Here is a 13,112-nt window from a genome sequence, read left to right as displayed (position 1 = left end):
GAAGAAACACAGCTGGAGGTACGGACTCGGACTCCGGTTCTAAGACAGGCCCAGGCACGAAGACCCTGCTCAGAGCTGGCCAGCGTGATGGATGGCCAGGGGGGCCCCGACACAGCACTGGTGGCGAGGAGGGTGCAGGATGCCCGGATGTCCTGTTGTACACGGGGTCGCTATGGTGGGGACTGGCACCTCACGAAAACACACCCCGTGTCCTTGTCCGGTGCCCTCGAGTGGCCTGTGACTCTTGGCGACCCTCTCATGGCACCTCTGAACCCCGCCTCCTTCAGGCTGCCCGGGCTCCTACGACAGGACAGGCACCCCAGGTGTGCGGCTCGGGGTCCAGCTCGGACCACCTCGCGGGAAGCGGAGAACGAAGGGCCGGAGTAAAGGCCCGGAGTCGGGCTTCAGCGCACGGGTGTCCACACTGTGGGGCTGGGGGTGACCCCTGCCCACGGCCTGCTGACGGAGCCTTAGCGCTGGGTGGCTGACAGCTGTCCCCGGCCCACCCCACCCCCCTCCGAGCGGGCGCGGGGCGCACTCACGTGTCCGACACACCTCCTGACCTCCGGTGGAGGGTTCGCGGCCGGCCAGCACCGGCCGGGGTCACTCAGGACCCCTGGCGGGCACGTGGGGACGCTGTGAGGAGGGGCGGGGCCGGGCCCGCTGAGCGCTGACGGGGCGCCGGGGAGGACAGGCCACTGAGGGGCGACATCTGGAGGGAGTGAATCCCCAACAGCCAAGGACCTGGTGCACCAGCTGCTCACGTGGGGGTGGGGGCGGGGCCCCGGAACGCCCGAGAACCCAGGGGCGGGGCTCTCGGCTGAGGGCGGGGCCCCGGAACAACGGAGAACCCAGGGGGCGGGGCTCTAGGCTGGGGGGCGGGACCAGGCTCTCTGCTGGGGGCGGGGCCCCGGAACAACGGAGAACCCAGGGGGCGGGGCTCTCTGAGGGGTGGGCAATCCAGCCCGGTAACTGCGCATGCGCAGGACCTCGTACCCGGGGAGCCCGCCTGCCAGGACAAGGCCACTCAGCTTGGTCACCTGCTTGGGTCCTCGGCGCCTCCTGACACTGCTCCTGCCCAGCCGTCTCCTTCGTGTCCCGGAGAAAAACCTGCGGCCAGGTGGCTGAATCTACCTCAGGCCACCCTAGAGGGCGACCTTGGACAAAGCTCAGCTGTGATCAGCAGCCTCCCTTTTCCTTTGTGTCCAGCCCAGTGAATGCCTCCTCCGGCCTCCATTAAACAGGCTGAGCCGCCCAAAGAAAATGGAAAGATTAGATTGTAGCCAGAGTAACAGGGTGATGTCCGGCCGTGTGATCTCTTTAGCAGTAAACGGTGAGGGCGGGTGTCAGGTGCCCTGAGGTGCCTGCCGTCTGCGTGGGGCAGTGAAGAGGTCTGAGCAGCCGGACAAGGGCTGGAATTGTCCAGATCCTGACTCCACCCTCGGCCCTGGCGGTGGGAAACCAGCCACGGGGCACACTCCACTGCCCAGGAGTTGAAGTCACTCTCCCTGCCTGCCCAGCCCTGGAGTTACCGGGAAGGGACCCCGAAAATGATGCAGAGACCCTCGGCTTCCGGCCTCACTTCTGCAGGATGGCCTGGGTCGTGCGGCTCGGCAGGGAAGGGTAGGAGACCCTGGGCCCCAAAGCCTAGGACACCCCTTAGACTCGTCCTGGATTCCCGGAATTTCCTTTCAGAAGGAGCACTCACAAGCCAGGTGGACTCATAACTTAGTTTAATCCTTTATGAGGGGCATGAGGAAGCCCTGGCGGCCTGGGAGGGTCTGCCTCGGGGTCTCTTCTGACAGCTGGGCTGGTTTCTGCATTGGGCTTCCTGAGCCCCATGTTCCCAGTCAAAAGAAGTTGAGGTTCTGTGTCTTCCACGGAGACTCCACCGGGGCCGGTTCCCCTTACAGCCCTACTGCACAAATAGCCCCACTGCATTGGTCTGAGAAGTCCCCAGAGGCCTGAAGTCCTCGCCTGGCCTGTGCACCATGCAGTGGACCAACAGGTTAGCGGGGCTGGTATGTCCAGGGGTTGACAAGGAGGTGAAGAACCTCAGGGCCCAGGGTCCCACCGGGAAATGTGCTCCTGAGCTGGAAAGAAAGCAGATTGGAGTGAGGGTTGGGGTGGCCCAAGCTTACTGACTCAGGCGCTACTGCATCCCATCCAGCGGCGTCCCCACGTGGGCGCTCCAGGCCACTGCGGCAGGGACTTCTGGGACTGTGGGTTAGCCTTCCTCTGCCCCAAACCACAGATGACTAAATGACTAGAGTGCAGGGAATCTGAGAGCACCAAGAGACCAGACAGGTCCCCAAGCAGCTGCTTTAGTGACAAGAGGTCAGAGACTCTGGAGAAATCGTAGGCCAACCTCCCCAGTCCTGCTGTGCATGAACCTGCTATGCAATGCCAGGCCCATCTTTCACCTTGGGGCCTACGGATGCCTCCTTCACAGCCGCTGTCCTCACACCGGCTCTACACCTGGGCACCCTAGCATCCTGGAGCGGCTCCTAGGTACCCAGAAGTGTGGCAGAGGAGGGGCAAGGGGCTGAAGTGGACAGCAATGGACGGCCCTTACCAAACTGGCAGATATAACGGTTCCTGGTTTTGCAGCGCTGGTCATTCCAGTTGAAGGCGGCCGAGGCTTGCAGCTCCACGCAATTGCCAAAGCTGCCAGGCCAAGATTTTGGGTGGTCAGGTTGGGGAAGTGAAGTGAGGACTTGGGGAGGTCTGCACTACACTCCCTGCCTGCTCCCACAGTCCTTGCCCTGCTCCCCAGGTCTCCAGCAAACCACTGGCCAATGCTGGCACTCAGCCACCCCAGACGGGGCAGTGGGCACTGACGAGCCCCTGTCCTGTTCTGTCCTTCCTGGCAGGAGCCATGGCAGGCCCACACACCCCGGGCCATGGGCTGAGGAGGGCTTCTGAGAAGGAGGGGAAGGAGGAACTGGGATATTTAAGACCTTTGGTGGCAACACAGTTTGACACTTGCATCCCTGCCCTGTGGGCGAGTCCCCCAGGATGGCTGGCTGGCAGGCAGCTGGATGTGTGAATGGATGCAGGTCCAGTGGTGGAGGGCTGGAGGAATGCATTTGTGCAGGTCCCCAGGGAGGTGAGGGCTGGGTGACTGTGGGTCCATGCTGGAGGGCTGATGGGAACAGATAGCTTAACTCCACTGTGGGTTCCCTCTAGCTTAGGTTAGCTCCTGGAAGCCCTGCTTTCTGATTTGCACCCCTTCACCAAGCACGGGGCCTGTGTCCACCTGTGGCTGGATTCCTTGGGCAGCCAGGCCCCAGTAAGGCCCATACTTTCTGGGGCTGAGCCAGGCAGCAGTCTGAGGGGTGCGTCTTCAGTATAGTGCGAAGGCTTCACAAGCAAGTAAGGATGTGGACCCCAGGGGGTACCCCAGACTCACCCCTGGTTGTCAGGCTGTCCAAAGGCAAAGCTGGTGAAGGACTGGTGCTCGCCCGTGGTCCAGCGGAAGGCGTCCTTTGCGGTCTTGTAGGTGAGTCCTGGGACAGGCAGCCATCAGCCCCGATGCCCGGGACCTGAAGTCACTGAGCCCAGGCTCCCAAAAGGAGATCCTGAACCCAGGTCCCCAGGAGGCTGCACTTCCTGCCTTTCCAGCCCCCATCTGAGCCCCCCACCCCAGCAGTTCAGCCTCTGGTGGGAGGGGGACTCCATCCTGAGCTCTGAGCCCTCACCTGACCCTTCAGGTTGGTTGGTAGATGCTCTGGCTTCCCCGTCCCAGGGTTCCTGGAGCAGTGTGAGGACCTCAGCCTCATTACTGTGCCCCCAGTACTCACCAATCCAGAAGTTCTTGGTCTCATAGTCGCTGTCAGTCACCTCGTTGGTGGTCTCTAGGCGGCCCAGGTAGAAGGCGAGGATGTCCTGTACTTTCTGACTCTCGATCCTGGCCAGCACCCCGCCTTTTGCCTGGAACCCCCATCCCAGGTCATGAAGGCAGGGCCCTGGGTTCAGGCAGCCCTTCCCAGCACCCTGCAGCCATGCCTCAGGGAGGGACATGTGCACACCACCAGCCCACAGTCTCCTGCTTCCCAGAGTGGGTGGAGTCCCTGTCCTCTCCTCTCCTCTCCTCTCTTTCCTGCTTGGGGGCCCAGATGGTCAGTATCCAGGTTGGGAGAGAGCTTAGCTGTGTTTGTGTCATGTCTTAAAGCTGTCTGAGTTGTTTGCTAACATTAATAAATCAACAAGGGCTGTAGGAAAATTGGATGATGGTACTCTGGACAAACGCTGTGCTTGCACCCTGAACTTCTGTCCTGTGTGACTCCCTGAAGCTGGACATTATGGGGCCTTCTGGCCGCTGTGGCCCTGAGTTTGTTATCCTTGCCTTGTACTCTGAGACAGTGAGGCCAGGAGAAAGCAAAGAAGCATCTCTTGGGCAGGTTCCCTCATCAATGACCTTACCTGAGATCCTGGGGAGCTCCCCTCACCTGGCAGTTCATCTTGGCTCCATAGTAGGTGTCTGCCTCCGAGGACACCATGAAGCAGTCCCCATCGATCCTCAGGTCACAGGTATGGAAGGGAAAGTGCACCTTGGCTGGGGAGACAGCTGGTCTGTAGAGTGGGCCTCAGAATCACCACCCCTCCCACCCTGCGGAGCGCTGAGGTCAAAGCCCCTGTGCCTGCTCCAGGCTGGAGAGCAGGTGGGGGCCGACAGTGCTGGAAAATGTGTAGTAACCAGCCCTAAATACCAACAGCCGTATTGCAGCATTCACCCAGAGCTGTTGTATAAACACCCTCTCATCACAACTTCAAGTCACCAATATGATATGAGTGCAGGTGGAGCTGGGAAGACAGACGGGCTTCCTACCCTCTGGAGGGGTCCCAGGAGGACTCACTGTCACACTGGGCACCTCCGAAGCCGACCTCACAGACGCAGGAGCACTCCTCTTCCCGGAACTGGCCATGCACACACCCCACGCTGCACCGCACTGCTGGGGACAGGGCGCACTCAGCCTGCTGCACTGACACACTGACTGGCACCCGTGTCTGACCATCCGCAGTCAGAACCCAAGCCACCAGGGTCGCCCAGTGGCTTCTCTGCCAGACATCTTTGATATGATCCCCAGTGCAGAGAGAAGTGAATGAAGGTTTGGGTTTCAGGCCCCTGGTTACAGAGCTACGAAGAGGGAACAGTGGGACAAGAACTCAGTTCTGAGCCAGATCTAACCCTCTAAAGCCCAGCTTAGGGAACACTGTAAGGAAAAGTGTATAGTGTGTAGACTCAGTACTCCGATACACTGCAGAGTGGGACAGCTCCTGTCCAACACACCACACAAATAGGCACATAACATACACACACATGCATGTACCCTCCCACAACACACCACACACAAGTGCGCCCACATTCCACACCACACACATGCATATATATACACACACAGAATTACACACACCTCCCTCACAGACATGTATACACTCTCCCAACACATCACACAGACACACCACAGCATGCATACATATGCTCATAACACACATATACATATACTCTCCAACACCCTGCACACATACTCCTTACAACACACCACGCACACCCCTGACAACACACACCCCACAACACCAGCTGCACAAATGCCACACATGCATACATATGCACAAAGCACACATTCCAGTCTCACACATGCATACACTCACCCACCCTATACACCCCCCACATACGTACATAACACCTCCATCACACATACACACATGCACGTAATAATACACACCCTATATATGCATACACCCTCCTACAACATACACCACACACACACATCAGGCACCCACACACTCCCATCCATATGCACATAACACACACTCTCTCAGAGCTCGGTCTCCTTCCTACTCCAGTGGCTGCCTGTGTCACTGCACACAGCTGGTCCTCTACTCAGGACCCGCCCCACGTCCCTCAGCCCCGCACCTTGACAGTATCGGCCAGTGTAGCCAGGAGGACAATGGCAGTGGCAGGTGCTGACATTGAGGTATCCATGGTTCCGGCAGCTCATGCGGCATGGGTTCCTGGGGACCTCTGGGCAGAGGACAAGGGGACTCCCAGCGGGGGCTGGGAAGGGGCCTCCCCAGAGTGTGGAGGGCCAGGGCTTCCAGGATAGTCCCTCTCCACAGGACACCACCCACTGTCCTGGGAGGAAGCAGGTAGGGTGGGGTGCTTACCACAGAGTCCTCCAGCATGGTCCCAGGCTTTGAAGCAGCCTGAGACGCTGGCTGTGCACAGTGAACACCAGGTGCCCTTCTTATAGGGGACAATCATCTTCCCATTCATCTCCCAGTTGCCTCTGTGAGTGCATGAACCAGGGCCTGGAAAGGTTGGCCTCGGAAAGGGGAGAGAGGAGGGCGGAGGGCAGAGGGCAGAGGAGGGCAGGGGAGGGCAGAGGAGGGGAAGGCAGAAGAAGGGAGGTGGGAGGAGGCCAGTGAAGGGCAGGGGGGAAGGGGAAGGGAGGGCAGGGGAATACAAGGGAGGACAGAGGACAGGAGGGTACAGGGGAGGGGAGGACAGAGTACAGGGGCGCGGAGGGGAGGGGAGAACAGAGGAGAACGTGAGAGTTTAGGGGAGGGGAGAGGAGCCCAGGGGAGGGCAGAGGTGGCCATCCCCCCTCCCCTAGCTCCCTGTGGCCCAGCCAGGAGTCAAGAGAGATAGGGAGGCTTTCTAGGAAGGAAAAGATCAACCCAGACTAACGGGGGTGCACATTCCCTGAACGTGGGCAGCACATCCGAGATGGGGCTTTGGAGGGGAAGCTGCATTCTCCATGGTCAGAATCTTGGGTGCTGTCCACCTCTATACCCCCTTCCCTTCTCTTTTCTTCCTACTCCACCAGGGGTCAGACAAAGGGTCAGAGCTTTTTGGGTGGACAAGTAGAGCCCGGTGCTGTGGAATTATCCCTCCGCGCCCACAGTCACTGGAGCAGAGGGAAGCAGGCTCACCCCGGGGAGTAGGCACACACAAAGGCCTCCATCTCGGCCTGGCCCCCTGAGCAGCGATGCCGCCCGCAGCCCAGCTGGCTTGACGTGGCCCACACGAGCTGCAATTGACAGGAGACTTGTGGGAATCACTGAGTGAAACCACTACCCCCTAAATGGGATCCTGGACAGAGTGAGAAATATGAAACAATACTCAGGACAAAACTGTCTGGAAGTGTGGGTCTAGTAGAGACTGGGAGAACTTCAGAGATAAGCCTGGAACCAATCTCACCCCTGTGGCTCACAAGTCTCTAGGGTGAACAGTAACACCAGGGAGGCAATGGCTCTGTAGGAAACGCAGTCATTCAAAATCAAAAGGGCACCATTTGCCCAGGGAGAAAGCTCAGGAGGCAGAAAGGGCTAGGCTAGAAGGCTGAAAGGAAACACGAGTCACAGGAAGGAAATAGGATGAGTGCTACCACAAGGTGTTAAGACAGAAAAAGAGTTGATTGAGGGCGAGAGAGAAAGAAAGAAACTGGTCCCAAGAAATGAGCAGGCCTTTATTACATAATCTGAGAGGGACGCCACATGACCAGGAGCAGAGAAAGTCAAAATGGCCCATGGCTGTCAAGAGTGGGTTCCTTAAATAGAGGTGTTTAGGGAGGACTAAGGAAGAGGATATTTTTCTTAGAATTTGGGGCTGTTAATTAACTTAGGTTTGGGCTTTTGTGATCAGGCCATTTTGTTATCTGGATCCATTTTTTGGCCTAGTTTTTGGTCTGGTGTTTGTTTTGGTCCCTGCTCTGGTTGCCTTAGATGTTATCAGGTTTCTCAGGGAGTGATGAGGCCTGTGGACAACTGCTACATTCTTCCTCAACAAGGTGCAGAACGTTAAGTAACTTCATGAAGTAAAATCTGCATGAATGACTGAATGGAAAGCCAACGGCTATGGAGCTCTGCTGACCTAGTGTTAAGGAGTTGCGCTGCCAACCTGAAGGCATGCAGTTCAAATCTACTAGTGACTCAGTGGAATAGTCAATTGCTTTGTAAACTTTCAGTCAAAGCACATTTAAAAAAATAATAATAAGAAGAAGAAAAGGAGTCATTCTAGGGGACAGAAAATGAGAAAAAAGCTCCCAAATGACTTTGTGAAATCAGAAAAGCAGCTCTGGAAGCCAGTGTAAGATAAAATGCAGAGGACAATATCACCGTTAAATAATACTTGGTGTTGGTGGTGCTGTGTGCTGTTGGGTCATAACTGACTCATAGCTGACCCTCCAGAGAGTTTTCAGAGGCAGAGACCATGTCAGAGGAGAGTAAATCCTGTGCAGCAGCTGGGAGATTCAAACCGTGTGCCTTTGGGACTATAGTACAGCTTCTTACCACTAGGCCAGCAGAGCTCCTTTAAGCAATACTTAGTAAGCCAAACTGAGCAACGAGTTTAAAATGATACATACACACTCATGATTTCACATCTCAGCCAAGTAAAGAGATGTCATACATAACATTGTTAACCAGCAGGACCCCGGTGCTTGCACTCTGAACAGTGCTAGACTAGAGCTGGGGTCTGGAGCTCCCCAGGAAATGGCAAACACACAGCCACTGTCCCGTGGCATATCACCCTTTCAAGTGTGGCAAAAATGACGGAGCCTGGGAGTGGAGACTGCTTCGCTGCTGGGGTACAGGTGGCGCAGTCAGTTTGGCCATGATTAATAAAATGACAGGTGCCTGTTCCTTCCGGTCCATCATTTCCCTTCCACGGATCTTTCAGAACTGGCCTCAGGGGCCTGGCATCAGTACCTCACCCCACCCTCGCCTGTGAATACTCACCTGCGTGTAGTGGGTGCAGGTGGCATTGGGGGCACACTCCGCTGCTGCATAGCTATACCACTGCCCCTCTGCGAACCACAGGCTGACCACGTCTGTAAAGGACGCTGAGCCCGCGGGCAGCAGCTGCACGTTCCAGCCCACTTGAGGGACATGGCGTAGGGCCGATGCCAGGCTGGGGGCCAGGGCGTCGCAGAGGACTGCTCTGTCCTGAGCCAGCTGGGCCAGGCTCTCGCTCCAGTCCTGGTGGCAGAGAGAGAGGCACTTCTGGGTAAAGGGGAGGAACCTGGTGGACCAGACCTCAAGATTCAGCCCAGCATCCTCCGGGTGTAGAAAAGTGGGGGCTAGATGAGGATGGGCTGGCCGCCCCACCACCACTGAACTGGCTTCCGCACTTCCCAGGGGACAATGAGGGTCAGAGGAGGTGTGGGTGTGCTGATAAACCCAAGGAGGTGGGCACCAACCAGCTGACCCCATCCTCCTGACCCCTACTGTGGGCACTCCCTGCCCAGGGTACCTCGAAGGAGGACAGAGTGAGTTGGCCCACTTAGCAAAATTCTCCTTCTGCTGGATTTTCCCCCAGCTGGGAGCCCTGGACAAGCCTCTCCCTCTGTTGCAGCGTGCCTGGCCTTGGACACTGTCAGAAAGGCTCTGCTCCTTCCTGGCCAGGCCTGGCTTCCTAAACCCCCTGCTGCAGGACTTGGCTGTCAGAGGCAGCCCTCCAGAGCAGGGCCTGAACTTTCCCATCCCCACCCCTGCTGACTGCGCCCACCACACTCCCAACAACAGTCCCTGCTGCTTTTTATTTTTTTTTTTTTGTGTGAGTGTACCGTCAAATCAGATCTGACTGGTACAGGAGGAGATTGCCCCTCCTTCCTAGGCAGAGCATCTGGTGGATTCGAACCGTGCACCTCTGGGATTGTAGATGCAGCTCCTTGCCACTGGGCCACCAGAGCTCCCCTACCTGCTGCTTTTTAAAGCCAGGGGCTCCATGGTCACGGGGACAGTCACCTCACTGCCGCCCAGCCACCCCATTTGTCACCTCCAGGACCCCCTCATCTCCCTGAGACTCAATGTCCTGGTCTGTAAACTGGGGACAGTGAAGAGCCTCGGAAGGAAGACGGTTGAGGGTGGAGGTGGGAGGGAGGAATTAACGGAGGGAGGCCTGAGGCAGATGTGATTTTCTTTCTGATGAAGAGCCCGGGGCCCCTGAGCCCCCCTGTGTATAAAGGACAGATTTCCCCCAGAGCCCCAGCAGTCAGTAGGGGTGGCCAGAGCCTGAGGTGGGACACATGTGTATCTTGTTCTAAAATGCCATCTCCTAAGACTGTTGCTAATCAGCCAGGCGTCTCTGTTCCAGCCTCCCACATCTGCGGTGTTAAGAGCTGGGCGGGTGGGGAGCCTGGTGGCATATTATCAGGCTGTTAACCAAAAGGCTCATAGTTTGAATCCACCAGCTCCTCCATGGGAGAAAGATGGGCATCCCCTGACACAAAGACTTGGAGCCTGGGGGGTGGTGGTGGTGGTGGTGTTTCTGTGGATCAGAACTGACACCATGGCAGAGGGTTTGGATTTTGGGGGGTGGAGAATGGGCAGGTGGAAGACCCTAGCTGGTGCTCCTAGCTGGGCTGAGGAGGGGCAGAATAGCTGCAGGGAAGGGACAGTGGGAGAAGAGATGCCCCTTTCCCATGCCCCTATCCCCATGTCCTGGGAAACTGACCGGGATTTACAGGGTCACTGCCAGCCGCCAGGCCCTTGGGGGAGGCTCTGAGAGGCAGCCATGGGGAACCAGCCTGCCCTCCACTCCCAGGCTGGTGCCTGCTGGGATCCTGGACTAGAGCGGTGGCCTTTCCTAGTCCCAGAGCAACACTCTCAACCCTGCAGCCCTAGTCGGGGAGGGGGGCAGGAACCCACCCCCAGCGCTGCACCCACTGTGGAGTGTGAACTGCTGAATGAGCAGGATCTCAGGAGAGGCCCCTCCTGAAGGCCTGGGTCACCCCCACCCTTACCCGCCCCCAAGCTGGATGCCTCCTTCCCAGTCTCCTGTCCTCTATCCTGCCGGGACTTCTTTGTGAAACTCTTCTGAAGGAGGGGACCCCGCTCCTGCGTGTCTCTGGGTTTCCGTGGTAACAGGACTGAGAGCAGGCCCAGGTTCTGCTCTTCAGGCCTGTGTGAGGCTGAGCTAGAGGCCTCCCCCAGGAGGCATGGTGTCTGCAGTGGCCTCAGAGCCCTCACTCACCATTCTCCGCATGTTGGCTGCAGGCGGGTGGACACGGCTGCGCAGGCGGTTGTGTAGCGAGAGCAGCAAAAAGTCCTCCTTCCGGCTCATGGCTGGGGTGGGAGAGGGGGGGAGGTCATGAGCCCTGGCAAGGCCAGGGCCAGGCTGAAAGCACGGGGGGCAAGGATGGTGGGTGCTTGAGGGAGGATGGGGAGCCAGAGAAGGAGAGACACAGAGGAGAGAGACAGGGACAGAGAGAAGCAAGAAAGAGGAGAGAGACAGAGGAGAGAGACAGGGACAGAGAAGCACAGGAGAGAGACAGAGAAGGAAAGAGACAGGGATGGAGTCAGACAGAGATGCAGAGATCCAGGGATGGAAAGAGAAAGGGATGGAGTCAGACAGAGATGGAGAGAGACAGGGATAGAGAAAAAGAGAGAGAAAGACAAAGATGGGATGAGAGAGACCTGGAGAGGGATGGGACAGAGAAACACTGATGGGGAGAGACAGAGATGAAGGGAGACATGGATAAAGAGAGACGGGGTGGAGAGAGACAAGGACGGAGAGAGACAGAGATGAAGAAAGACAGGGATAGAGAGAGAGAGACAGAGAGACAGCGACGGAGAGAGACTGGACAGAGACAGGGATGAAGAAGGGACCTGGGGTAACAGAAGGTCTGGTGTGAGGGGGGCTGGTCCTTGGCCACTGAGTCTAGTCTGGGGTCCCAATCCCAGGCTCCAGCTGTGCTCCTCACCTCCTTGCCCGCACCCCTTCCTTGTCTACTCATCTCTGGATGTCCTGAGGGCCTCATCATCAAAGCCACCAGCACAGCTGGATCTCAGACCAGTCTCCCCGCCCTCACCCAGGGGCTCCTCACCTCCATTCACCAGAGCCGGCTTCTCCTGCAGCTGGAACGGCTGCACCTCTGCCCAGGTGATGCCAAGGAGAACCAGGAGCACGGGCAGGAGGCTCAGCAAGTGCCAGCTCCCCAGGCCAGGGGCTCGCGCTGGCTGCAGCATGGCCCACTGGGTGCTGGGGACTCAGCGTCCTGTGCTGCCAGGCCCGCAGGCTGGAGCTGCTCACTGCCTCCAGGAGTCAGGCTGGGCTGGGCTGGCAGACAAAGGGGGAGGATGGTGAGTAAGCAGTGTCCAAACAGCCTCCTGTCTGTGGTGCTGGCCTGTGAAGGGACCGACAGCTTCCTCCCAGGTTCACCTCCCTCTCTTGGCCTCTGGCCCGCCCAGTCATCCCCAGCAGAGTGGTGTGCACTGACCCGAGTCCTGCTAATCATTGTAGGATTATTAGCACCCTCGGGGAGCCCCTGGAGACCCTGCTGATTGGCCCACAGACATTCCAGGCCTGGGATTAGTGGGGCCTGGTCTGCTGGCCCTCTGAGTCCTTCCAGAGCCGGTAGTGTGCCCTGCAGACAGGGCAGATCCAGGCAAGCTCTCTGGGGAGTTCTTTCCTTTCCTGGGAACCTCTTCCCAACCTCCAGCTATGAATTAAACATTGGCCGGTAACAGCACACCAGGCAGGTGCCTCTGGAGGCTGCACCTGGGACAGGAGAAAAGTGCCTTTTCCGGCAGCCCTGGCACACCCACCCTCACTCGTCTCACTTTGGGTCAAGAGCAGGCAAGGTGGGCAGAGAGGACAAACAGGAGAGACTGCTGGAGGCCAGCAAGCTCCCAGGGTGCTCTGGGCCCTGCTGAGGCCGGGGAACCCCAATCTTGCCAGCACTGGCCAGAGCCTCCCACACCATGGTTGGTCCAGCTTCTCCTGAGACAGCAGGCCATTCTGGAGGCTACAGCCAGATGCCTACAGATCAAAGGTCACTCCACCATCCTGAAAGCCAGCTTTGCAAGGCAGCTGCTTTCTCCTGCAGGCCTCTGCGTGACTTCTGACCCCTGAGTCAACATCCTTTCGTAGCCAAACATCAACTCCCCAGAAACGGCTGAGATGCCAATGGGTTTTGGCTTAGCCTGGGGGACACACATGGGACCATGATGTCATCGTGAGAACATGGGGTGGGGCAAAGCCATGCACAAAACTACCCCCCCTGACCTGGTGCTGTAGGGCCCCGTGATGCCCACGACCTCAGACGTGGCCTCTCTGACATGGAAAGTCCTCGTGACTTCCATGTCACCATACCCAGCTCTCA

At 57.9% G+C, this 13,112-nt stretch overlaps 1 protein-coding gene across 1 annotated transcript; it reads right to left on the bottom strand.

Moving 5' to 3' along the window:
* Positions 1 to 2,055: 2,055 nt before the first annotated feature.
* On the bottom strand, positions 2,056 to 11,976 carry CLEC18A (C-type lectin domain family 18, member A). The gene is made up of 12 exons (XM_006878612.1): positions 11,835 to 11,976; positions 10,982 to 11,073; positions 8,746 to 8,985; positions 6,940 to 7,037; positions 6,172 to 6,293; positions 5,921 to 6,028; positions 4,860 to 4,952; positions 4,452 to 4,558; positions 3,804 to 3,933; positions 3,413 to 3,509; positions 2,576 to 2,667; positions 2,056 to 2,093 (listed from the first exon to the last, which is right to left on the bottom strand). Exons 1-12 carry the CDS (start codon positions 11,974 to 11,976, stop codon positions 2,056 to 2,058), a joined length of 1,359 nt encoding a protein of 452 aa, XP_006878674.1.
* Positions 11,977 to 13,112: the final 1,136 nt, after the last annotated feature.

This window comes from Elephantulus edwardii, unplaced genomic scaffold (genome assembly GCF_000299155.1).
Source record: "Elephantulus edwardii isolate Elephantulus edwardi_28Jun2011 unplaced genomic scaffold, EleEdw1.0 scaffold00001, whole genome shotgun sequence".
NCBI lineage: Eukaryota > Metazoa > Chordata > Mammalia > Macroscelidea > Macroscelididae > Elephantulus > Elephantulus edwardii.
Note: the sequence above shows the minus strand (reverse complement) of the source record. Positions and strands in the feature narration are given on the sequence as shown.

Excerpts from the sequence above, each read along its gene's own strand:
- CLEC18A (XM_006878612.1), bottom strand. The coding sequence starts at position 11,976 with ATGCTGCAGCCAGCGCGAGCCCCTGGCCTGGGGAGCTGGCACTTGCTG. Across the intron at positions 3,510-3,803 it reads GACCAAGAACTTCTGGATTG|GACTCACCTACAAGACCGCA; the intron begins GTGAGTACTGGG and ends TGCCTGTCCCAG. Across the intron at positions 2,668-3,412 it reads GGACAGCCTGACAACCAGGG|CTTTGGCAATTGCGTGGAGC; the intron begins GTGAGTCTGGGG and ends TTGGCCTGGCAG.